Source organism: Mustela nigripes, chromosome 1 (genome assembly GCF_022355385.1).
Source record: "Mustela nigripes isolate SB6536 chromosome 1, MUSNIG.SB6536, whole genome shotgun sequence".
NCBI classification, from domain to species: Eukaryota; Metazoa; Chordata; class Mammalia; order Carnivora; family Mustelidae; genus Mustela; species Mustela nigripes.
In genome coordinates, this window is record NC_081557.1 from 168,738,714 (window position 1) to 168,765,714 (window position 27,001).

The window sequence follows — 27,001 nt, forward strand, 5'->3', positions numbered from 1 at the left end:
ATAACAAATAGCATGGAGGACATGGGGAGTTAGAGAGGAGAAGGGAGTTGAGGGAAATTGGAAGGGGAGGTGAACCATGAGAGACTATGGACTCTGAAAAAGAATCTGAGGGTTTTGAAGGGGCGGGGGGTGGGAGGTTGGGGGATCAGGTGGTGGGTATTATAGAGGGCACAGATTGCATGGAGCACTGGGTGTGATGCAAAAATAATGAATACTGTTATGCTGAAAAAATAAAAAATTAATTTAAAAAAGAAAATAATAAAAAATATGATAAAAGCTATAAAAAAAAATCTAAGAAAGGGACTAAACTCAGATTGTATAGAATGGAGCATAGTATAATCTGAGAGAGAAAACAGCAAGAGTATTAAACCAGGAATATGTGAGGGGCCAAGGCAGTCAGTAAAACTTGAAAGACTGAGTTTGGCTGGACTGAAGGTGAAGGCATGCCTGCACACACATACTGATTACTGTATGCAGGCACTGCATATCTGTAACCTAATCAAGGTAACAGAATAAAGGATGCAAAAACAGAAAAAAAGAACAACTTACCATGCTTTCCCCTAGAAATATCCACATATTGGCAAAGTCTGGGATGGGTGATGGTCTTAAGGATTTGAAATCGCCCTAAAATTTTGATGGAATTTGGTGTGAGAGGAAGCCCATTGCTTCCACAAACATCGTGTGGCAGAGCCGAGGCAAAAAAAGTAAAGGCACCCATTTCAGCATCCTTCAGGGGAAACATTTCCAAGTCCTAGGTCTTCTAAGATAACCTGGAAAAGGAGAGAATTTTATGACAGATCAACCAAAAATTAAGCCAGTGTTTTCTCACCTTAAATATGATCAATAATATATAACTTGGAGGAAAATGCCAATCAGAACACTTCACAGTAAAAAAAATTTAAGTCAAAAAATTCCAAGATAATATCAAAGAGAAAAAACCACCTAATCACAAATTTACACTGTAGTTCTAAATCACAATCAAATATTTTTCAATGGCATAAAAAGGAAAATATAGAACATTCCCTCTTCAATGACACCTGACATTTTTAAGAGTTTAGAGGAAGTCTGTTATTGCATAATTATATCAATAAGAATCTTCTCTTTACCTAAAGTTTGAACAGAGAAGAGACCATCAAGACTATTAAGAATTTTTCCTTCTCACAGAGTGAGTAAAGTCAGGAAAGAGGAAATATAGATACCAACCATTAAGTTAAATTATCAGGGCCTCTATTTTAATAGTAGTAAAAATTAAACTAGATAACAGAGGCCTCTATAATGTTACTTAACTAATCAATTTTTGTTTTGTGCTAAATACTTTACATGTGACTTGTTTTATTTTTTTAAAAGTTTTTATTTATTTGAGAGACAGTGGGAGCACAAACGGGTGGGGTGGGGGGAGAAGGGCAGAGGGAAAGGGAGAAGCAGGCTCTGCACTGTGGAACTTGATCCCAGGACCCCAGGGATCATGACCTGAGGCAAAGGCAGATGCTTAACCGACTGACTCACCCAGGAACCCCTATGTGTGACCTGACCTGTTTTAATTCTTTCAACAACTTTCACAGATGTTACTGCCTCCGGTTTATAGATGTTTCTCACACACACACACACACACACACACACACACACACACACACACATTCTGAGTGGTCCTATTGACATGGCCTCCAAAGCAAATAATGCCCCAGACAAAGTAACCTGGAGATTAAGGAACTTGCTCCAGAGCAATCTGAATCACATTAAGGTAATCACAACAAAAATGGTCCCTAGGCAAGGAATTAAGGAAGTCTGTCTGAGAGCTTTGTGTATATGGATAAGCTTATTGACTGCTGTACTCTGCTTTAGAGGGTAGATAGTTGGATTTTAACTGGGGTCCTACAAATTCTAGAATTAATAATAGTTTGCTTTTGTTACCTTTGCCCATACCAGCTTTTTACTGTAATTCTCACACACTTGGTTTAATTTCAAGGGAAGAGATTTAACTTTTTTTCCTTTGAGGGTAAACAACTACCTAGTATTGGAGAGGACCAGTGACAGAGTTAACTCTTTTATTTTTCATGCCTTTAAATTACCGTTCTCATTTCAAACCTTCTTTTGACTTATGATCCCCCTTATTTCTGCTTCTCTGATCTGAAGGCTCTGAATCTGAGGGGGCCCAATGCACCTCTTGACTATAAGATAGGTTGTAGCTTCTTTCTTTTGCTTTTTATGACAATACTCCTCTGTATGCAACTCTGAAATAATGAACTATCCAGGAATTATGAGATAGTTGAAGAAAGACTATATTTTAACAGGCAAAGAATAAAATAAACAAATAAAAAAATCTGCCCTGGAGGCAACTGGAATAACTTATGGCAAAGAAAACAACAAAAACCAAAACCAGCTGAAATATATTTAAAAAGATTTGAGACAACATTATATCAGGATGTATGGAAAAATATTTTCACAGAAGAGTAAAAAAGGAATTGCTGATACAGATGAACAACCTCATTAATATCCACGAAGCTGTTCATTGAAACTACATGAGAACTTATACCTGCCAGATAGTAAAAGTTAAATTTGATAATATATAATGTTAGGAAGATATGAAGAAGTAGCATGTAAACTAATATAATCATTTGGAAAACAGTCTGACACTATTTTGCTATTCCATTCCTGCAGAAACTCCATCACACATTCAGAAAGGGATACATATGAGAAAGATCAGCATGATATCGCTCCTATTATTCCCAAACTAGAAACTTAAATGTCCCAAGACAGGTGACTGGTTAAGTAAATTGCAACACATTCATCTGATAGAAGAATATACATGAAAGAAAACAAGCATATTGTAAAAACATTTAATAGCATAGATGAATCTAGAAATATAACCTCAAGTAGGAAAAAGACAGCACATAAAATGTGTGTCAATATTCATAATATTCAACAAGAAAAGCTAAATAATCTAAATAATAATTAAGGCATATGTTCATATGAGATAATATTATATTTAAAAAGTGAAGGAATAATAATAATAGTAGTAAAACCTGAGGATAGGGTTATACCTGTATGCTGGAGTGAGATTAGGGAAGAACCCATAACAAGCTTTAAAAATCTTGAGTAATACATTAGTTCTTAATAGGCAGATTAATGGGTGTTCATATTATTATGCTCCATAATTTATATATTCTGTAACTATATATGTATGTGCTATAAACCAAATATTTCATATTTTTTTAAATTTTAAGATGAAAAAATTTAAAAATACATGAATCAATTTTTAAGACCAAGAAAATCAATAGGGAAAGGACAGTTTTTAGCAAATGGTACTGGAACAACAAGATATACCTACGGAAAAAAAAAGTTAACTCAATTCCTACTATTACATCTATGAAAATCTGAGTTGGTTTATAGACCTAAATGTAACATAAAAGAATACCTTTGCAACCTTCGGGTTGTTAGACAGGATTAACAACAACAACAAAAAAAAAAAACACTAACCATAAAAGACAAACTGGATAAAGTAAACCTCACTGACATTAAAAAAATATGCACATCAAAAGGCACCCTTGAGAAAATGAAAATCCAAACTGAAGATAAGGAAAATGTTATTTTACTTATAAATAAATGTATTTATATCACATTATATTTATTTATGACATATTTACCAAATACATACATGTATATATATGTTATATATATGTGTGTGTGTATGATAGCAGACTTACATCCAGAATATATATACAATGCCTACAATTCAATAATAAAAAGAAAAGTCAATACAGAAATAGGCAAAAGTCTTGAACATATATTTTCACAAAAGAGAACATACAAATAGACAATAAGCATATGAAAAAGTTCTCAATCATTAATCATCAGGGGAATACAAAATTAAAACCACAAAAACATGCAATTTCACATCTACCAAAATGGCTAAAATCAGAATGACTGGAAATACCAAGTGTTGAGGAAAATGTGAAACTGGAGGTGATACACTGCTGCTGGTGGGAGTGTAGAAATGACACAAGAACTTTGGAAAACTTTCTGGAAAGCATTCTAAAGTTGAAAACACCCTAAGCTTATGACTCAGAAATCCCACTCCTACTAGATATTTACTCAAGAAAAATGAAAATATTTGTCTATAAAACTTCTTTTTTTTTTTTAAAGATTTTATTTATTAATTTGACAGAGAGAAATCACAAGTAGATGGAGAGGCAGCCAGAGAGAGAGAGAGAGAGAGAGAGAGAAGCAGGCTCCCTGCTGAGCAGAGAGCCCGATGCGGGACTCGATCCCAGGACCCTGAGATCATGACCTGAGCCGAAGGCAGCGGCTTAACCCACTGGGCCACCCAGGCGCCCCTGTCTATAAAACTTCTTATATGAGAATGTTCATAGTAGTTCTTATTTACAACCACCCTAGATTGGAAGCAATGCAAACGTCACACAAGTAAATGGATAAATAAGTTGTGGCTTATTCATTCAATAGAATTCTACTCAACAACAACAGAAAAGGAACAAACATGCCAAAATATACGTATCTCAAATACATTGTGTTGCTGAAAGTAACCCTAATGAGTTCATATTGTATGACTAACGTTTAAATGTAGTTTCAGAACTATACTTCTAGAGTGATAAAAATGAGTACATAGTGTGTTGGGCAGGGAGGATGAGATCAGACAGTGAAACATAGTAAATTTTTGGGAATAATGAAAATGATCTATTTCTGCCACATGAGTGTTTACTTGTACCCAAACTCATCAAACTACTCACTTAAAATCAATGCATTTTAACATATGTACATTTTACTTAATAAAAAATAAAAAATGAAATAAAATTAAGATATTATAAGAAAGGAAAAATTAAAAATGACTGGGAATTAAATGATTACCAAGTTATAAAGAGGTGTTGGAAAATAAAGCTGAGACAACTGCTCAGAATATGGAACAAAAAGCAAATAGATAAAAACATTAAGAGGAAAGATAATAGACATAGTGAATCAAACCAAAAATCCAAAAACCACCTTACAGAAGTTTCAAAAAGAGAACAGAGAAAAAAAGGGAGAATAAATTATGAAAGAATAGGCAAAACTTCCCCACAGTTGAAGGGAAATAAGTACTTAAAATTTAAAAGGCTTATAATATTAACGAGGATAAATGAAAATACCCACACTGAGACATTTATCCTAGCTCCTTTCAATGAGTTCATTACAAGAAGAATAAACTCACAAGGCATATCGTCATAAATTTTCAAAGCATCATGCAAAACTAAAATTCTTTAATCACTGCAGAAGAAAACAAATAGTTCAGACAGCAACAAATTAAGGTAAGACTGTCATTCTCATCATTTCATGAGCAATAGTGGAAGTCAGAAGACAACAAAATCTTGTGAGCCCTAAAGACATAATTCTGTTCCTATACCGTGCCAAACTATCAATCTTAATAATTGCAAAAAATAATTTACAGCCATATGAACATTAAAAAATAAAATTATTATCCACATACCTTTTATGAATAAGTATCTTAGGATATATTCTACCAAAAGAGGAGAAAAACAAATAACAGAATATGTGTGGTTAAGAAGCAATGTAACTTACCAGAATGTAATCTGTTCAAATTAAACAGAAAGTGATTGAGCTTCAAGGGGAACATCCTCAAGCACAGAAATGGAATGGGAGCTTCTCAAACAAAGAATGAGAGGACATGGTGAAGAAAGCACGTGATGGGAGGACTTGGTGAAAAAAGCACATGTACCTTTCTCCCAAAAGAAAACAGAAAGTCCTTTGTAAAAGTGAGGAAAGGTTAAAACTAAACAGGAAGTATACTATCCAAAAAAATAAATCACACTTAACTACAGAATAACTTTTTGTCATCATACAAGAAAGAAGAAATCAACTTGATGTTAATATTACAAGTCTTCTCCTTAGTGTGGCATAGGGTCATGAAATTAAGACATTGGGAAGGAAATGTATCATGGCATACTTTTTGGCCCTGGATTTAGGAATATTTACAAACTCATACTATAACATTGTATTGTTTTTTAGCACATAAAAAAGCAATCAAAATTGTAGTTAAGAAATATAATGTAAATACTATTAACATTGACAATTGACAACGTGTAAGTAAAGGTCCAGATAAGGGAGGGTGGGAGTGGTGGATGTAGTTTCTGCAGTGATAAAGGTGGTAGAGTCATTACTTTCCTCATTTTACCAAATAAGGAACCCAAATATATTTTTGAAAATTGACATGAAAAAATAATTTATATATACTACTTAAAATTATAACATTAACCAATATGAAAACTAAAAATTGTAATAACTATTCAAAACTTTGGAGGAGAGAGGTTGGGGATAGTTTGAGTTACCTTAAGAAGTCAATTAAAAAAAAAGAATGAGCATTTCAACTTAAAGTTAGGAAAGGTTAAAAGTGGTCACTTCTGACAAAGAGGACTAAGGGTAGAGAGGGAGACACTATTATCATTTTATTATGCAATCCTTCTATGTTATACTATTTGACTTTCAATTAGATGGCCTCTATCAGACAACTGAAAATCAAATAACCAAATAAAGAAAATGCAAATTCTTCAAAAAGATAAGATACTGGTTAGCATAAAACATTTCATCAATGTTCCACTTCAACTACCGCCTAGATGGGTGCACATCAAAAGGTTCATATATACAAAACACACATAGATTTGCTCACATTTGGTGAGTGGAAGAAAGTTAATAAAAAAAAAAGACATCTGAGGCGAGAGATTAGTTGAGTAAAAAGAATGTAAGGAGGGGACTTTGAAAATTCATTCATTCAACAAGTATCTTGAACGTATTTTAAGTCAGGTGTTTTTCCAGCTACCCAGCAAAGGACAGTGATTAAGATGCAATCCCTGCCCTCAAAGAACTTGGAGTCAAAAGGGCTTGGGACAGGAGATGCCGATTTCACCATGAGTAGTTCACACATTTCTTCAATGGGGGAATAATACTAGTTCATTTATTTTATATACATTCCCTCAAAAAAGTTGTCTTTCCGTCCCAAATAAAACCAGGAACCAAGAGGCCTTGGAAAGCAACCACTGACAAGTCCTATTTACATTCTCCCACTCCACAGGGAATGTTACTTCTCGACAATTGACTAAACCTTTGAAACCAGAAACAAAATCCAGACTTTGTATCTATGTTGAGTAATGGAGAGCTGATTCCACATTCTCTAGCCTCCTCTTTAAAGCTTCTTTTGAAGCAGTGATGCAGTGGTCACTCTCAAGTAGCTGCCTACAGTTCCCAAAGGACTCAGGTCAACGTGCGGAGGGCGGAAAGGCGAACATTAGCTAGGTCTGGGCGCAGTTTTCAGCAGCAAGCAGCTCCACAGGTTGGCTCCCCTTACTGTGGGATAAGCCGGGCCACTCGCTGCACCTGACTTTCCTCTACTCCCACCAGCCCCACCCACTACGACACACAAAACTGACAAACCCAAATACCTGCCTCTGAGTCTGGGGACGCAGGCGGACACAAACACAAGGGGATGGAGCGTCTACACAGGGCCCCAGCCTGTCGCAGTGGCTGCTGCTGCCGCCGCTACTGCTTAGTGTACCAGACCCTGCATTTCGGGTGCTTCTATAAAAGAAGCCGCTCCTGGAGCGCTAGGATAGCCCTTTGCCTGCTAGCTAGATCCGCCGAAATTTCCAGCTCGGGATCTAGCCAGGAGCGCGAGTCTGACTCTCTCCACTGACAGCTTCCAGCTTTCCCCGCCCCCACCTTCAATTCAGTCGGCGGTTTCTTTTGACCTCACAACTTCCACGACACAAGGTTGAGGAAAGACCCAGACGCCCAGCGTTTTGCCCCTCGCCCAAGCTGATGACAAAATGTAGCCACCAACGAAGAAAGGGGGGGGGATTACATTATTGGCTAAGGAAACAAAAGACGGAGAGAGTGGTGTGGCTGCGCACAGGAAGGGGGAGACAGAATTTAGAGTTAAATCGGTGGTACGCTCAGGCGTTTGGTGGAGACACCTCTCTGGGTCCTTTCTCCGTGCTGTCGTGTGCGGGAGGCTGTCCCTTACGGCTCCATGCTGAGGCTGCCCTGGTGAGGGTCGCCAGGTTGTTCTGTACGCCGATTCATGTGAGTGACGCCCGCGGAGGGTCCCGGGTAGGCGAGTTGAGATCGAAGGAGTTCCCCTTCCCTTATTCGACGTGGCGAGATAGGACCTGGCATTCCGATACGAGTGGGAAATAACGCTCATTCCCACACCGATCTTGGCCTGTGGAAGTAGAGAACAGCTCGGGACCTTTTGAAGGAACCATGTTTGAGAAATGGGATGCAGGGCTGAGGGAAAGGATGCTCCTGGAAAAGATAGATTCACAAACACGTCTACTGTCGCGTTTGCGCGCGCGCCGGTGTTGTGAAAGGACTGGGGTGGGAGTGGGGCAGGAATTAATCCCTCGAGTAGGTAAGCTGCCACTATGTTTCCGGCACTGTTTCAGGCATTGGGTAAAGAGCAGTGAACAAAACAGAAACTCCTGTCTTCCCGTAATCACATTTTATTGGTGAGGGCACATCCTAAACACAATTAAGAAGAACATGGCATATTGTGGATTGTAATGGGCGTTGGTTGAGGAGAAAAATAATACCGCAGAGGAGGGGGTAGTTTGAAATTTTTGTGTAGTCAGGGAAAGTCTTGCTGAAAAGACGACTTTTCAATGACATCATTGAGAGAACTAACCATACATATGTCTTGGGGGAAGTGTAGTCAGCTAGAGACACCTGCCATTACAAAGGCCATGAAGCAGAAACTCGCCTGAAGAGCAAGGAAGCTTGTGGGTTAGAGTTGGGCGAAAGGGTTAAAGCTGGGGACAAAATCACAGAAGGAACAAGTCATGAAGCATATTGAGGGCATCTAAGTTATTGGAGAGTTTGAGTTTTGAGCAGTGGACGGACATAAGCTGGCTTCCTTTTAAAAAGGATCTTACTGGGTGCCATGGTGAATAGATTGGAAGGGGTGGGGTGGAAGAAAGACCAGTTTGGAGGCTTTTGTAGTAATCTAGAGGAGACACGATGGTGGCTGGAGTAGGCATGGTAAGAAATGGCTGGACAGGTTCTAAGTGCTATTAGTTTAGATGTGCATGGATATTGGTGGATGATGTGTTCATTTAATTAGGATTGGGAAACACTTTAAAAATGAAGTGTAGTGTGAGTTTTGGAGGAACACGTTAAAATCACAGCTTTGCCATTTAATATTCAAATTTGTAGTATTTGGGTTTTAATATTTGGATTTAGACCAGTTATGTAATTTCTCTGAAATTTTCTATAAAATGGAATTGTTATCCCACAGGGTTCTAAAGCTTAAATGACCCTGTATGTAATGTGCCTGGCCCATTAAAGTAGTGGCTGTTGTTATTAGCTGTGTTCTTGGATAAGAAATGGGAAAAAGTACTGAGTGCCTCTGTGGATGGAAAGGGATGGTTAAACCCTATTGAAGAAAGTCTGAGAGACCTAGACATACCCTTTTTAAAAATTTTATGCATATGTCACTGGACAGAAAGATTCTGTTATGTTAATGGTCAGAGTACCTGAAATAACATGGACTGTCTTCTCATAGCCATTCACTCTAGGCAATCCCCTCTTAGCCATCCCTAAAGCCCTCCAGGACTCCCTGTACCTTTATGAGTAAAGGGGAAGAACACATTCTGTTGAGTACAGAAAAACAAGAATAAAAACAAATTTCCAGTTGTAAAATGAGTAAGAGATATAATGTACAGCGTTGTGACTATAGTTAAAAAATACTGTATTTGAGTATTTGGAAATAGGTGGGAGAGTGGATCTTGAAGTTTCTCCTTACAAGAAAAAAATCTTTGTAACTATGATGAAGGTTATTAAATGGGCTAATGTGATCATTTTGCAGTTTATATAAATATGGAGTCTTGTGCATCTACAGCTAATCTGATAATCTGTCAACTATACATCAAGGATTTTTAAAGAGAAAAAGTGACACAAGTAATAATTGGCAGAGCTAGAATTTGAATTAATTCCCTGAATACATGCCAAGTAAATAAATAAACAAACAAAAAAGAAGTATTTACAAAAAGAATATTTTAGGTCGGTCTTCTATATTTTGGGCAAAGGTTGCAAAAACACCCCTGGAGGTATTGACAGTTACCACTGCTATAGAATTTGAGTATCTCTGGGATGCATTATTCTCAGAATATTTGATCTTATTATTTACCTTTTTAAAAATTCTGTCAGATGTTTTAAATCCTATTAGGAGTTTTAAGCTAGTTTTAAAAAGTATCACATTATGCAGCATGGTAATGAAGATGTTCCTCATATGGGTGATTTGGCAGTTAGATTATGAAGCAAATGGAGGAACGAAGATTGGAAGGTTAAATTAGGAATTGGTGGTGGGGAGAGAAGAAAATGATTAATTACTATAGTTTATTAATCTGGATATACATGCTTTCCTAATATTTACATTTCTAAAATAGTCATGCATTTTGTAATTGTTATCTTAAAATCACTATGAACTAAGTGGCACTTGTGAGATTGTTGTCAGTGCCCCTGCATATGCATACTTGGTCATAACTGTCAATATTGTCATCAGTTCAGTTATGTGTAGTGTTAGTATAGTAGTTGACTTTAAGCTCTATTTTAAGTATCCTTTATATGATTTACCATTAAAATGAAAAAATGTGTATGCAGAAATACAGGAAAACAAAAGAGTTGTATAAGATAAAAAAATAGGGTTAAATTTAAAAGAGAATTTTCAAACAATACAGGATGTGTACTTTTTTTCTTAATGGCACATAAAATGACAGCATTTTATGATTGGAGCCATTTTACAATTGGTGGCATCTTAGGTTTGATGAAATACAATACTTAAAGCATCTAAGAAGAATATAAACTTTTACCTATTTGAAGTTCTGAGACAGTGAAATCAGGTGTTTTGGAAAGTGGAAAGACACTTCCCGATTTTTATAGAATTCCTATATTATAAAGGAAGATTGAAAACCTGCACTTAAAACTTCCATTTCAAAGTAATAGCTTATTTGTTTATATTTGGTTCCTAACATTGAAAGCCTGGGGCAGGGAATTTGTTATTTAAAAGGAATTACTGGATATAGGACTAATGAATTACTGAACTAGATCTACCTCTGAAACTGATAATACACTCTGTTAATTAATTGAATTAAAATTTAAAAACAGAAGGAATTATTGGCAATTTGGAATCAGAGTGGGGAAAGACTACTGGGGAAATTGCTGAGGTAAAGGGAAGCCATTTGGAAATGACAGAAATCTCAGGAATAGCCTTTTGTATATTTTAATGATTAAGATTTCCAAATTCATTTTTAATAAATTTAATAAAATCAGCCTCAGTTTTTATTAGTGGCATCTTACGATGACTTTTTAAGTCTAATGAAATATAATGAATATTGTGAACAAAATTAATGTTAAGAGGCAGAATAGTTCAGATAACACTTTTCAGATGCTTTTTGTTTTAAAAATAAGTTCATTATTTTTCAATTTAGTAAAGGAAAAAGAAGAATAAACTATCCAGCAATTCCTACTATCCAAACACAATTAACATACTTGTGTACTTTTTTCCTTTTTCTCTATGTGTTTTATATTTGTAATTACTGTGCATGCAGTTAAGTATATTTTGCTGTGTAATTTTTTCCCTCAGTGTGTTTTACATTTATGATTACTGTGCATGCAATTAAATTTTATGACTATTTTATCTCCTAATCATTAAATAGGATTTAGTACAGATTAAGCCAGTATTCCCAAACTGTTTTAGAGGATATTTGTTCTAGTAAATATTAATAGGTGTTCCTGGTTAGAATTCTGTGGTTAAATACATTTTGAAATCCTACATGATTATGTCTTCTACAGAAATTATAGCTTTGACATTGAAAGAGCTAACTCCAGAGTAAGACAGACAGAAAGTTTTAATCCTATTATTTACTAATGAGTCACATGACCTAAGGTAAATTAATTCAAGCTTTTTTCTCTGTATAATGGAAGTAATTATAGTATCCATAGGTAATCTGTGTAATGCATTTAGCCAGCCCATAATAAATACTCTGCAAATTTTATTTGTTACTGTTGTTATTAACATTGTCATCTCTGAGAAACCCCAAGTCTGTTAACACATTGAAAGCTCTGAGGAGACTAGGGGAACTTAAAAGTTATGAAATTCAATAGATACTCAATATAAAATAGAAAATTACTATGGAGCAGTTGGCACAGAGTCATGAAATGAGCACTAGGTTGAATGGTTTAAGATTTGTCTGAACTTTAAGCTTTAAATTGTTACTACACTAGCACTGTTGCCCTAAACATAACCTCATTTAAATTTTTTTTCCCAATTTACTGTGTTTCCCTCATTTATCTGAAAGCTTAGTGAGTACAAAGAACATGTTAAATTTTGCTTTTTACTATAACCCCAGCACATGGCTCAGAATCAGGAAATATAAGTAAAATTGGGGTCATGAACTTAAGTTTTTTTATAGGGGCCTGGCAGGTAGCATAAATGGCAGACAACAGGGAGTTGTGCAGTCTTGCTTAAAGCATTCACCTTCAGCTGTTTCAAATATTGGTAAACCTGGAACACAAAGGCAACCCTCATCTTTGTGGTGATAGTTTGTAATCCCTAGAAGAGACTAGAGATCTGGACCAAACCCTGAAAAATATAACCATTAAAGGGACAAGTAAGAAAAAAGCCTTAAAAGGAAGTGCTGAAAAAGTAGGAAGTGAAACTATCCTCATTTTATAATTAAGAAAAGAAAGCACAGAGAAGTAACTTTACCAAAGTCACACAGCCTGTTAAGTATGTGATTCAAGCAAGATGATACGTTGGCTGTAAATACTTTAAGAAAGAAAAAAAAATGCTCTTCTGCTGGTGCTAGTGATCAATATCTGCATGTTGCTAGAAAATATGCACATAAACTTATGCATACTACTTATATTTTTGAAAGTTTAAAGACAGTTAACAAGTACTAGAAAACCTATTTCCAGAGCTTCTAATTCCAAAAACAATAAATAGCTCTTGACATTTGAGAAAAGTTGTGTCAACATAAACACCTCACTAGGAGCCAATCCTGAATATCCCAAAAGGCATGTTAATTTTGACATCATGAATAATATTGCCAAGATAACCAGTTATCTAGGAGTAGGGAAAATGTAGACGCTGGTTAACAGCTAGAATGTTTTATAATCATCATAAGTTTTATTTTGTCAAGAAAACTTGATTGTTATCACAAAAATGACTCTGCTATCAAAAGATATTTCCTCTCTTCTTTTATTGAGGCTTCCTGGTATTATTGATACTGTGGCAGGTAAGGTAGTTACAAGTAGCCTATCACTACATTACATATGCTATAAATGTTGGAAAATTGTTATTTATTGCTTAACCAAGTAAGGACTTTGTTATAAGTGATTCGGATGTAGAGTATTTTCAGGTTTTTAAATTCATATACTCTTTAGTTTGTGGTTTACTGATTTCTTTTTTTTGAGACTTTATTTTTTAGAGCAGGTTTAGATTTGCAGCAAAATTGAATAAAGAGTATTAAGTGAATTTTTATTCTTTTTTTCCTTTCCTTAAACCAGAATAATTTACATCATTTTCATAAAACGGTTTTTCTCTTGGTATTCTTGTTTGCCTTTGGCGAAATGGTATGTATGGCTCATGCTGGACTGCTTTGCCTTCTGAGCTAGAGCTGGGAAATGTTAATATTGGTCCTTGGAAAACTTTCACAAGGCGTTGAGAGGGAAATCTGCTGTATGCCATGGAATGTTCCTTCTTTGTATGCCAGTTGTTTAAATAATCTTAAGTGTGTTACCTTTAGAGTTTCTGTAATTGTGATGACAATATCTATTCATAGGAAAAAGTGCAGAGTTTCAGTTAGTTGGCTGTTGTCTTATTGTATTCCCTTGGACAGGAGTCCTTCGATATATTTTATACGATATATTTTATACACTATTATAAGCAAAATTTAGAATTAATATAAATATATTAATATTTATCACCCCTATAGACTGTATACCATTCACAAAGAAATTAAGGTGTGGCTTAGCCAAGTTATCTAAATATATTTTAATGTCAGTCTCTATAATTTGTATTTTTATTATTTATTATGTTCTTAACCTTTAAGAAAATATAAAAGTCATACCTAAGGATCTACAAAATATCGTGCCCATAGATAACCTACACTACTGTGAGCTTTTTGAAGGTGGGGATTGTACATATATCCTTTGTTGTGTTCCCAAATTGTGCTCAGTGCCTGACATTTTTTAGCTATGTGCCAGATATTTTGAGTATTATTTATGGTGTCTCATTTTGCAATATATCAATGCTATGAAATACATAAAATTATCTCCGTTTCACAAATGAGGAAACTGAGGCTCAGAGAGGTTAGGTAAGTTGTTAAGGGGCAAAAGTAGGATTTGATTCAAGGTATTGTGATTTCCAAGTCCACGTTCTTTTTATTAAATTACTTTTATCTCATTACTCTTGTAATACGTTCTTAATGTTCTAAATAAGGAGGAGTAATAATAATATGTACCTCATGGTGTTATGATAATTAAGTAAGTGAATATTGTGAAGTGCTTAGAAAAGGACCTGGGAGATACTAAAGACAAAGTAAACACTAGATATTACTATTAACCCAGTAATACGTATCAGAAAATTTGAGATGACTTCTGTCATCCATAATTACTTTGTGTATCAGTGGTTTGTTAGGATCACTGTCCTCTCTCCCTGTTCTCAACAACTTAAGATTTCATGGCCTACGGGGTGCCTGGATGTTTCTGTCAGTTACACACTGGACTCTTTATTTAGTTTCTGGTTATGATCTAAGGGTTGTGACATTAAGCCACATGTCCAGCTTGCACTTAGCACAGAGTCTGTCTTTCTCCCTCTGCTCCTCTGCCCCAGCTTGGGTACTTTCTTTCTATCTCTAAAATAAGTAAATAACATCTTAAAAAAAAAAAAAAAGACTTCATGGCCTAAATTTGTTTTTCAGTAACATTTCCCTTTGTTACAGACATGTTTCCACTTTATTTTTCATGTTTATTTTATATAGTTATTTGGTTAAAAATGAATTCATTTTTACTGAACATTTCAAGTGATATGTAATTCTCAGTCCTAGTTTTATTTTACATTTTAAAACTAGACCTTAATCTAGGCAAGTATTTATAGAGTTATAAGCAAGTATATAAAATATCATTTCCTTTTATTCTGTTGTTTCCTCTTAGTGGCTCTATGTACATGTTTGATGTATTCAGCTCATTTGTGTTTATGTTTTGAAACACTCTTATTAAACTTATGCCTGTGCTTCAGTATGTATTACAAACGTTTTATTTTATTTAACTCACTTTTGTATCTGCATTTTGCAAACAGTTAATAGATTTATCAGCTCAGTAAAAGTACATCTTTTTTCTCTAAAAGATTTTATTTATTTGACAGAGAGAGAAAGAGAGTGAGCAAGAGAGGGAACACAAGCAGGGGGAATGGGAGAGAGAGAAGCAGGCTTCCCACTGAGCAAGGAGTTGGATGCCTGGTTTGATCCCAGAATCCTGGGATCAAGACTGAGCCACCCAGGTGCCCCTCTTTTTTTTCTCTTTGCCCAGGAATTATGATCTCTGTTTTGCAGATTGTTGTTAGACTTTGTTTTGAAACTATTTTTGTGTGAGTCAGCACACAAATTCCATGTTTTACTTATATTTGTGAGATAATTTTTGTACCTGTTGGCAAATTCATGACAGCTATTTTACACTTAAATCTACTTGTTTCTTATCAGTTATTAGTTGAATAAGGATTTTTCTAAAGTGTATTACTAAGGTCACATTTATTTTAGTATTAGCTCCTCAAATATTTCTTTGCTACAAAAGTAAAAGCTAACAAATTATGCTAAATCAAGTACTCCTTACTTTTCTTGGGATAGCTATTTTTATCTACTGAATATATTTGATTATGTTAGACTAAAATAGAAAGACATTAAACTGAAATAATGCTGTAAGAAGGAGGTTAAGAGTCCAGGAGAACATAGCTCTTTTTTTTTTTAATCTTTAACTTTTTCATCTGTTCATATTGTATTTTTCTCTAAAATTCTAAAACATTTGAGCAACAGCAACGGACTATTTTGTGTTCGTGTTGACAAAAATTGGCTGAATTTGAAGTTAATATCTTTATTTTCAATTTTTGTATCTCTTTATTTTTTGCTCTTTATTTTTTTAACTGTTAAATAATAGTCTGTATAGAAAACGAACAATTCTGTTACGTTTTCAGATTAACCTTATTTATATTTTCTTCACTTACTAGCAACTTTATTTTTATCAGGTTTTTATTTTTTTGGTTGTTCTATATTATAAATTGTCAACTTTAGGATAAAGTTTTTTGAAAATCGGTTCTCTTTATAAAAAAGTAAACATTTCAGAATGTCCTTTTTTTTTTTTTTAAGATTTTATTTATTTGTCAGAGAGAGAGAGAGAGAGAAAGAGCATGAGCAGGAGGAGGGGAAGAGAGACAACCAGACTCCCTGCTGAGAAGCAAGCCAGATGTAGGACTCTATCCCAGGATTCTGGAATCATGACCTGAGCTGAAGGCAAATGCTCAACCCACTGAGCCACCCAGGCGTCCCCAGAATGTTCTTTATATAGGATGGATATTGTATAATATGAAATTTTCAAACAATCTTGTATTATTTGTTCATTTAGTTTTTTCCTTTATCAAAAAATTTCACCATTTTAATGTGTATCACTTGTTTAAAATCAGAATTGCTTCAGCAATGCTTATGTCATTGTTATTCTTTATATTATAAATTGAAATTAGTCAGGTTAAAAAAAAGTTTGTCATAGTATTAATAATTAATCTTGTCTTTTGTCAGTTTTGACTATTTGTCTTAATATTCAGCAGTTTAAACTTCAACATTATGAGTTAATCTCAGAATGTTGCTTATATGCATTTTTCTGCATACTGACAGGATGTTTTCTAATTTCTATGAATTATTATAAAATTAAAATTATAATAATTTTCTTTTTCAAGAATGACAGTATATATGCTGATGTTATTTTTAAGTAGGCATGTCATTAATATTTATATATTTCTAATTGTTAATCTTTTAATTTTGTCTTTCTTAATTCACGTGCTTCTTCTTAAAATTGTACATAATTAAATAAACAGTAGAAATACCCAGTGTACAAAAAAATAGCACTAAAAGAGGGAATTCAGCTATTCTTAACTTTGGAACACAGGGGTGGCACTCAGTTATAGCTTACTTAAGGTTATTGTTACTCTTTTCTCTTAGTATTCCTGCTTTACGTCAAAATACTCTGCCATGTTTTAAAGCTTCTTTAAAACTTTCCAACCTAAAATGTGGTTAAATCGCATCTTTTTCGCATGTAGGAGAAAGAATTGATTGCCTCTTTCAAACATATTGAGGAATTAGTTGTTTAACATTTCTGCCATTTGGTTTGTTGCTATATATCGGGAAAACTGTTTTCTTGGTATAGTGATCTCTTAGAGTAGAAGATGTTTTCTCTTTAAACTCCTTGCTCATAGTGTTGTGTACAATAAATTTATTCCTTCTGTGGTATAATTTACCATTTTTATTTTTTCACTTAGGATTTTCTGCTGTTTCTTGGCAAAAATGGCAACTAATAGTGCTGTTCTGAAGAGACTGGAACAGAAGGGTGCAGAAGCAGATCAAATTATTGAATACTTAAAGCAGCAAGTTGCTCTTCTTAAGGAGAAAGCAAGTAAGAGATTTTGCATTTTTGGAGGAGATACCTAAAGTGAATTCCAATTTGGACAAGAGCACAAAAACTGTGTTTACCCCAGATATATACTTCATCATCACGGTGATAACTTTTAAATTCCTTTAATATTTTAATTTTGAGTGAAATAATATTCTAGAATTGAGATAAATTAGAATTGGTATCTTATGATTGTAATATAGAGAAAATAATATTATTTTAAGAGGGTTAAAGGAAAATTAATGTTTAAAATAAGTTCCTATAGAATTAAAGATTAAAATGAAGAAAATTGAGTAAAATCAAATATGAACTCAAATTTATGTCCTCTCTAAGAATATATACTTAGATTACTCTCTACTAAAGCATTTTATGATGTAATTTTTACATTATTCCCAATATGTCTTTAAGTTTTACCTAGAAATTGCTATGATATATACAAAAATATCAAATCTGAATTTCTGCATTTAGGATTTAGATTAATTTTTTTTGTTGTTTCAATATATTTTTTATTTCTCAATAACCAGTATTAATGGCATAATGAAAATTCCCAAGTCTTTTAGAATAACTAAGAGAAATAAATGCTTTTCTTTGCTGCATAAGATTGAATGGTTATAGAATCATAGGTACTCTTCACAATATTTTTTCTTCATTAATTCTTTTTTCTTAATTTTAAAATATTTTAATTATTTCTTTTTTTATAATGTTTTATAAATATTTTTCTTAAAATTCTTAAAGGATTTCTTATTATTTTTCTTAAAATTTTTAATAGTTTTTTCCATTAATAACTTAAAGAAAGATTAGAGATGATCAGTGTTTCTGTGTGAATTTTTTCTCCTACGGGTGACTACTAGCTTGACTAACATTTCAATTTTGCTAATCAAAAAAAAAAAAAAAGGAACCCTTCTACACTTATTGCATATTTACTTTTCACCTTTATCATTATTTTTTGGTATACTGTCATGGGTGGTTCTCAGTCTCATTGTTCCTACGTTACAATAAATATTTTGTGAAGATCTCTTAATACCCTATAAAGAAAATATTTCTTAGGTACAATAACCTTCTATACACATAATATCAGAGCATATAATAACCTTGTATGGAAGAGAGGAAAATTAAAAAGAATGTAATATAAATTGTAGTAATAATAAAAATTGTTTTTTAGTGAATAAATACTTAGGACTGTCCTACCAGACATATGAGAGAGTCCTATGCTGTATGGTTCCCATTCATGGAATTGCCAAGAATGCAATAGATACAATACTAATTGGTATGTTTGTGTGTTTAGTCTGCCTTTATGTAGGCAACTCTGATACCAGAAATAGCTTTCAGTTGTGCAGTTGTGTTTTTTATTTAGTCAGAATGATGAATAATTCTTTAGGGAAAGCTGTGAACAAAACAAAGTGCAATCTCCTCTTGATTTATAAGATACTTGATTTATAGAAAATTCAGGTTGTAATGAAAATGTTTAAGAATATTTTATATTTTATATAAAAATAGGGTTAAGGCTCAAATAATGAACAGGTTTTTCACTTAAACGAATATGCAGTGGGTTACAGGAAAATTCTGCAGAATGTGAGACAGCTCTTCATTTTATAGGTATATCTAACATGTTTTAGGACATCTGTCATTCCTGAGTCCTGCCCAGTAAATGCCCAGAATGACTCCTATTATTTTTGACAACCAAAAATACTCCCACAGATTTTTAAAATCCTACCTAGAGAGCAGTAGCAACCCCACGGAGAGTCATTACTTTTCTTTTGTTCTTTTGTATACCTTATTTCTCACCTTTAACACATATACTATATCTTGAGGGGAATTTTTGAAGCTATTTCACTCATTGAATGTTTAGCTAGCTTAATGTTAGAGACATTAAGAGTAAAAGATTATTCAGGTACTTTTACAAGGTAATGATTTGGCTCAGTGGGTTAAGCCTCTGCCTTCCGCTCGGGTCATGATCTCGGGGTCCTGGGATCGAGTCCCGCATCAGGCTCTCTGCTCAGCAGGGAGCCTGCTTCCTTCTCTCTCTCTCTGCCTGCCTCTCAGTGTACTTTTAATTTCTCTCTGTCAAATAAATAAATAAAATCTTTAAAAAAAAAAAAAGATGAAAGAAATGAGAATAGTTTTTTTTATGGTTGGCTATCATTTAGATCTCTGGCTTTAAAAAACTAGTAATGTGTCTAATACTTGCCTCATTTTGATAGTTTATCTATTGTTGATATTTTGAGTCCAGTTCTTAAGTTGTGATTAGCATCTTTATGGAAGCTAGGAAATGAATCAAAAACAAAACTTTTCTGTTCCATTATTATTTCACAAATTTCCTTGCTTTTTCTCTATTTTAATTATCGTGTTATTATAATAAATATTAAACTAATAATAAAGAAGTTGGCAAACATTTGTTATTGGTATTATCCTAGTTACGTTTATACTGTTGTGCTCTTAAATCAGGTAGTATTCATAAGAAGCCTTTTAGAAAACATGTCTATATCTTACCTGGATTTTCCTAATCCCAGTTTTGCAGGCGACTTTGAGAGAAGAGAAGAAACTTCGAGTTGAAAATGCTAAATTAAAGAAAGAAATTGAAGAATTGAAACAAGAGCTAATTCAGGCAGAAATTCAAAATGGAGGTAATTAAATGTAGAAATGATAAGTTGTTTTGATTTATAATAATTATTATATCATTAATTGTTAAATTAGGTATTATGCTTGATTTCTCATTTTATCCTCACAGTAGCCCTTCTCATGCAATCGTTTTCCTTTACAGAAGAGAAGATGGATACTTAGAAAAGGCAAATGATCTTTCTTGAGCTCATGCAAAATGTGTAGATCTGGGGTGCAAACGCCTGTGCTTTTATTGATGTTGAGCTTGTTTCCCTGTGTTTGTTGGCTCTCTCTATGTCTTTGAAAAAATGTTCAAGTCCTGTGCCCAATTTCATAGGATGATGACGATGATGATGATGATGATGATTTTTCGTGTTGATTGTAAAAGTTCTGTATATATTTTGGATATTAAGCACTTAACAGATATATCATTTGGAAATACCTTCTCTCATTCAGTTGGTTGCCTTTTTATTTTGTCTATGGTTTCCTTTGCTGTGCAAAAGCTTTTTATTCTGGTGTAGTCCTAGTAGTTTAGTTTTGTTTTTGTTTTCCTTGCCTCATGAGATATACTTAGAAAAATGTTGCTGCAGCTGATGTCAAATTACTGCCTGTATTTTCTTCTAGGAATTTTATGATTTCTGGTCTCACATTTAGGCCTTTAATCCATTTTAAGTTTACTTTTATGTATTGTGTAAGGAAATGGTCCAGTTTCATTCTTTTGCATGTAACTGTCTACTTTTCCCAACACTGTTTGTTGAAGACTGTCTTTTTTCTATTGTATATTCTTACCTTATCAGGGAAATCCTATTGTATGCCTGAAACTGATACAGCTTTATGTTCACTATACTTGAATTTTAAAAAAAAACTATTCCTTTTAATCTCTGTGCTACATACTTCAACTTGATCATCATTGTTCCCTATTAAATATCTACTGAAAATAAACTGTAATAATATATACCTGACATTTATTACATTTTAGTGTATGCCAGGCACTGTGTGCCAAGTGCTTCACGTACATTATGTATTTTATCCTTTAAATTTTATGTGTACAAATGTCCTTGTTTTATACATGAGGAAATTGAAGCTTACAGATAAAAAGTAATTTGCCTGAAATAATATTTAAGTTAATCAACTCAGCAGGTAATTATCATTGCAATTATTAATGTTGCAAATAAAATTTAAAATTTTATTGAATTATTTAAAGGTGGATAAATTTACATCATTTTAAAACAGTGGTAATAATAGCTCTATTACAATTTCAAAGTATCATACAGAAAGGCATTTGGTTGTATAATACAAAATCCTTCCTAGGTGAGTTAAGGAAGCCCAAGTATAGGGAAACTCTCTCTTACTACTTTCTTTCAAATTATCCTGTTAGTGAGTAAATTATTTTGAATGCTATAGTAGGAGCTCTACCCTTAGTGAGCTAAACAAAAATAAGGAAAAATCAATATAATGTGTGCTTACAGCCATCAACTGAAGAGAACTTTGCTTGTCAATGGAAAATCTGATCTTTTCCAAGGCAAGGAGATTTAGAATACAGGTATAGAATTAAATGAGCAATTAAAATACTAACAATGTAAAACTGCTTTCCATTTTACCAGTTCTAAAAGATTGCCTTGGAACATTTTAAATTCTGACCTTATTAATGAAACGCTAAAGCAGTTCAATAATTTGAATTAATGTGTTGCATTCTGTCAAATGGTGAAACATTAAATAAAGATAGATAGAGTGTCTTATTACTGAAAGAAGCAAGAGCCCCCAGAGAACTTAAAAATACCTCAGAAAAGTGGTCTGAATATTGGCCAGAATTTAAGCCACATCAGAATCCCTCATGAGATTTTACTTTTCCTTATTCACTAGGCTATGAGAGTTTTTAACATTGCTGAAGGAATTTTCTCCCTTAAAAAGTTGTTTTTTGAAATAAAATTATGGACACGTCTCTCCATTAATTCTGATATTGAAATGACTATTATTAAAACACTTTCCAGTTGATTGTTCAATATAAAAAAAATAAAAAACTGAGTAAAAACATGCCATCTTGCCAAACCGTGAGAGGATATTCTCTGGAGACAGACTGCCTGAGTAAAAATTCTTATTTTCCTACTCACTGTGTATGTGTTGGGCCAGTTTTTTAAGTTCTGTGTGGTTCATGTTGATCACCTGTAAATGGAGATGTGAATAAAACTTACTGCTTTAAAGGTATTTATGAGAATTATAAGAGTTAATTCATGTAAAGCATTTTGAAAAGTGGGATATAGTCTGTAACAAATATTAGTTATTGATGTTACCCATAATTTTCTCAGTTATTATTAAATGAGATATATTAACTTTTATCGTGGTTAAATGTACTTAATTTCTTGGCAGCCTTTTTATAATCTCAGAGAGTAAAGACTTGATCATTATATACAGTGAATTTTTCTTTTAAAAAGAACTCATAGTGACTTTTATTTTTTGTATCAGTGAAACAAGTACCATTTCCATCTGGTACTCTGCTGCAAGCTAATTCCACTGTTTCTGAAAATGTGATACAGTCTAGACCAATAGCAACTATGACTTCTGCTACCAAAGAACAGATAGGAAGAGGAGCAGAAGAAAAGAAGATGAAAGAGAAAATTGAAGTGAAAGGTATTTTTTTTTTTTTAAGGTATTTTTAACCTTTAAGGTTATTTGGTTTTTGACTGGTTTAAGAGATGTCAACATTTTTGGTAGTAATAGTGGTGTCAAAAAGAAAGTTGAAAACTTTATGAACAAGAATAAGCAGTAGGATATTGGAACATAGAAACTGGTCCTAAAGGATGTGTGAAGATTGACTAGATTGATAGGGTAAGAATGTGGTATTTGAGGTAGAATATGTTTTTAACATAACTAAGAACATAGAAAGTAGAGATGATGGCGATTCACAGACCTGTACCCCTGGGGATAAAAATATATTATGTTTATTAAAAAAAAAAGAGAGATTAAGCATAAGGACCCATATGTAGTTCAGTATAACTAAACTTTAGTGTATATTCAATTTCAAAGAAGTCACAGGTAGAAAGTTAGCTTGGGACTAGTTGTGATGATATGGAAGGGATATTCTAGTCAAAGGAGAATGTCTGAACTAAGGCATGGGGGTGTAAAGATGTTAGGAACTCATAAAATCTGGAGTAGAAAGTATATCACCATCTGCTTAGACAGCCAAACCAGAAATATTGTAGTTAACCTTACCCTGTTGTCCTCCCTCAATTCGCATACGTAACTGACCACCAAAACATATCTAGAGCCCAGCTTTGTAGCTCCATTTTGTCAGGTGCTATCTTTGTTCAAGTTCTCATGATCTGTCATTTGAATTAAGCCTCATCTTTTCTAATTTATCTTTACCTTGCTGCTAAAGCTATTCTAATCATAAATCTGACTCCTTTTTTACCTAGTGTCCTTTATTCCTTTATAGACTTCATTTTTCCAGGTATGTCTAAAAAAAGTGCTTTTATAATTCATTACACACACCTCTCATAACACTTATACTCGCTTAAGAGTTTTTGGAAAATATAAAATGGCTGAGGAGTTTGTGAGTTAACCTAAGCCAATTAATTAAGCACCTAACGCTTGTCAGTTCCTTTTAGTAAATATCAGTAAATTTTCTTAGTTAGAAGTAGATGGGGGTTGTACATCTACATAACTACATCACTAGTTGGTATGGTTAGAATGAAAGCAAGTCAAACTAATTCTTTCACTTTATAAATTATAAATTTATTAAGAAGTAGGCACAAAACAATCAGACAGCCTTTTTTAAGTATGATAAAGTTCATACCCAAAGGAAGATCTACTGCATTTGTGACTAGAGGATTAGTCAATCTTTTAGTCAAGTGAGACAATGGCGTCTTCCTTTGTGGGAGGAGGAAGCACACAAGATCAAATGGAGCTCTATGTTTAGAATGTCTGTCTTCAGTGGTACTTTTCTGTGATAATGGAAATGCTGTGTATTGCCAGATTCCAAAATTCTGTTCATGCTCAGGCTGTGGTTACCATACAAACTTTCGAGACTGTCACATGTGAGCATCACTAATATTTTAATGAAACGTTCTTAAAGTCTTTTATGATAACTAAGTTCTTGGTACAGATTTGGATATTTGCAGTCACGTCTGGAATGTAGATTCCAATGAAAGTATTTCAGATGCCTGGGAAGTAGATTAAAATGAAAAATACAAGTTGATATATAGATGTTCTGTTATACTGCATTATATCAAATACATAGATTATCACTCAAAGGTAACTGTTATTTAAGATTTTTAGTGTATTCTAGTAATTTATATATTCTATATCATTTGGGTTTTTACCTTTAAAAAAAGTCTTTGCTATTATTTTACATAGAAAATGGAATTTTTAAAAATTTGTTAATTAGATTAAAAATTGCCCGTTTTTTTGAGCTAGCTTTACCTATTTTTTTATAAAATGTCTTCGTATAAATCGTGAATGTCCTTACACAAACTCATTCTTCCCTACTCCAGGCAGAATTATTCATCTCTGTGTTTCTACATTTTTTTGTCTATGTAATGTTTGTCACATATTCATTATGTGTATCTTCTTTAAAAGATATTTTTAGTGCCTTAGATTTCAGTAAATATTTGTTCAAAGATTAAATAAATAAGGATTTAGTTGAAAAGGAGTGCTTCTAAGCCATAACTGCCTGCTTATCTCTATCCTGTAGATTTCAGGTAAATAATTTATTTTGACTTAAGTTTTTTCTCCTATAGAAGCTAAATGTAAACTGAAGGAATATGAACTCTTTTTTTTTTTTTTTTTAAGATTTTGTTTATTTACTTTGAGAGTGAGAGAGAGAGGATCAGAGGGAGAAGCAGATGCCCTGCTGAGCAGGGAGCCCAATGCAGGACCCGATCCTGGGACTCCAGGATCATGACCTGAGCTAAAGGCAGTCGCTTAACCAACTGAGCCACCTCGGTGTCCTGGAATGTGAACTCTTCACAGGTTGCATTTCGATTCAGTGGCCAAAGTAATAAAATGCTAATAAGAGTTAGATTATTGACATATAAATAAGAGGAGGATTTTTAAAACATAATTAGAATAGGGGTGCCTGGGCAGCTCATTTGGTTAAGCATCAACCTTTGGCTCAGGTTGCAACTTTGCAGTCCTGGAATCAAACTCCATATCACCCCACATTGGGCTCAGCAGGGCTTCTGTTTCTCCCGCTGCTCCTCCCCACTGCTTTGTATGCGTGCTCGCTCGCTCTCAAATAAAATCTTAAAAAAAAAAAATCAGAATAATATGTTCTCTTCTGCTCAAGTAATTACTGTGGATAAACGTAAAGCCTAGTAAGCCTTCTGAGAAATACAGGAAGTGGAGAAATTCATTGTTTACTTATTGGTATGTTTAACTGAAGAGAAACATTTTATCAGTGAAGTTATATTTGATTGTAGTTCATTCTGTTAGCTAGTACTGATTGTGGTGTTCTTCCTAAATAAAGGATTTTTCCCTTTCTAAAGAGTCACAGTAAAGATTTTAAAGGATATTCTCCAGCTCCGTTTCAGGGAAAGGTAGATTTTCTCAAAAAAGGTCCATTTAGGGGACGCCTGGGTGGCTCAGTTGGTTGGACGACTGCTTTCGGCTCAGGTCATGATCCCGGAGTCCCGGGATTGAGTCCCGCATCAGGCTCCCAGCTCCATGGGGAGTCTGCTTTTCCCTCTGACCTTCTCCTCGCTCATGCTCTCTCTCACTGTCTCTCTCTCAAATAAATAAATAAAATCTTTAAAAAAAAAAAAAAAAGTCCATTTAGTAAACATCTTAAGCTTTGCAGACCAAAAAGTCATTTTTACAACTACTCTGCCATAGTGTAAAAGCATCCATAGACAATAATGTAAATGAATGAACATAGTTTACCAACTTCTACTCTGTTTTAAACTAGAGATTTAGACAGTTATTCAACACAGAAACAGCCAAAATAAGGTTCAAGATGTTATGACTTGAATAATTCTTTCCTTTGTTGTTATTTAAGTGAAGGTAGAAGATAAACATTCTTTTAAAGCTCATCAGTATTGATATTAGGGAGTTTTCCATACTTTATTTTATTTTTATTCTACTTCTGATGTTCAACCATTTATAAATATTTTTTAGGAGAGAAAAAGGAGAAAAAACAGCAGTCAGTAGCTGGAAGCATTGACTCTAAGCCAGTAGATGTTTCTCGTCTGGATCTTCGAGTTGGTTGTATCATCACTGCCAGAAAACATCCTGATGCAGATTCTTTATATGTGGAAGAAGTAGATGTTGGAGAAACAGCCCCAAGAACAGTTGTCAGTGGCCTGGTGAATCATGTTCCTCTTGAACAGGTAATCTGTACAGTTAAAATTACCTTTCCATACACGTCACTTTTTCTTAATGTTTTTCCATATAATTTTGTATTATGTGACCATACAACATAAGCCAGTATTCATTAGTTCACTGATTAATTTTAGTAAAATAAATTCCACTTAAAAAGTACATGAAACTACCCAAAACTTGGAATAGCATTGTAAGTGAGGATCAAATTCATGAAGATAGAAAGAAGAAAGATGCATTATTTTTTCTGTTTTTAAAATATTTTTAGTTTGCTATTTTAAGTGTAATACAGTATAAATATTTTTATCATCATCATTCTTTCATGGAATTTTATTACTCCTTGATTTTTTAAATTACTGTTAATGTAAACCCAGAAAGCATC

At 33.7% G+C, this 27,001-nt stretch overlaps 2 protein-coding genes across 4 annotated transcripts in view; one reads left to right on the forward strand and one right to left on the reverse strand.

Annotated features, from left to right (window-relative positions):
• The window catches only part of TBCK (TBC1 domain containing kinase), a 211,109-nt gene extending 203,386 nt beyond the window's left edge, over nt 1-7,723 (reverse strand). For both annotated transcript variants that reach the window (XM_059376957.1, XM_059376946.1), the window contains exons 1-2: nt 7,447-7,723; nt 550-770 (exon numbers count right to left, since the gene is read on the reverse strand). In XM_059376957.1, the coding sequence (XP_059232940.1) occupies nt 550-742 (193 nt within the window). In that variant the 5' untranslated portion in view covers nt 743-770; nt 7,447-7,723. The remainder of the gene's footprint in view (nt 1-549; nt 771-7,446) is intronic.
• Nucleotides 7,724-7,976: 253 nt separating this feature from the next.
• The window catches only part of AIMP1 (aminoacyl tRNA synthetase complex interacting multifunctional protein 1), a 33,621-nt gene continuing 14,596 nt past the window's right edge, over nt 7,977-27,001 (forward strand). Inside the window, exons 1-5 of one of the 2 annotated variants that reach the window (XM_059394999.1) lie at nt 7,977-8,082; nt 17,579-17,712; nt 20,220-20,333; nt 22,771-22,935; nt 26,419-26,630. In XM_059394999.1, the coding sequence (XP_059250982.1) occupies nt 8,081-8,082; nt 17,579-17,712; nt 20,220-20,333; nt 22,771-22,935; nt 26,419-26,630 (627 nt within the window). In that variant the 5' untranslated portion in view covers nt 7,977-8,080. Of the gene's footprint in view, nt 8,110-17,578; nt 17,713-20,219; nt 20,334-22,770; nt 22,936-26,418; nt 26,631-27,001 lie in introns of both variants that reach the window. The other variant, XM_059395010.1, reaches the window with a different exon arrangement.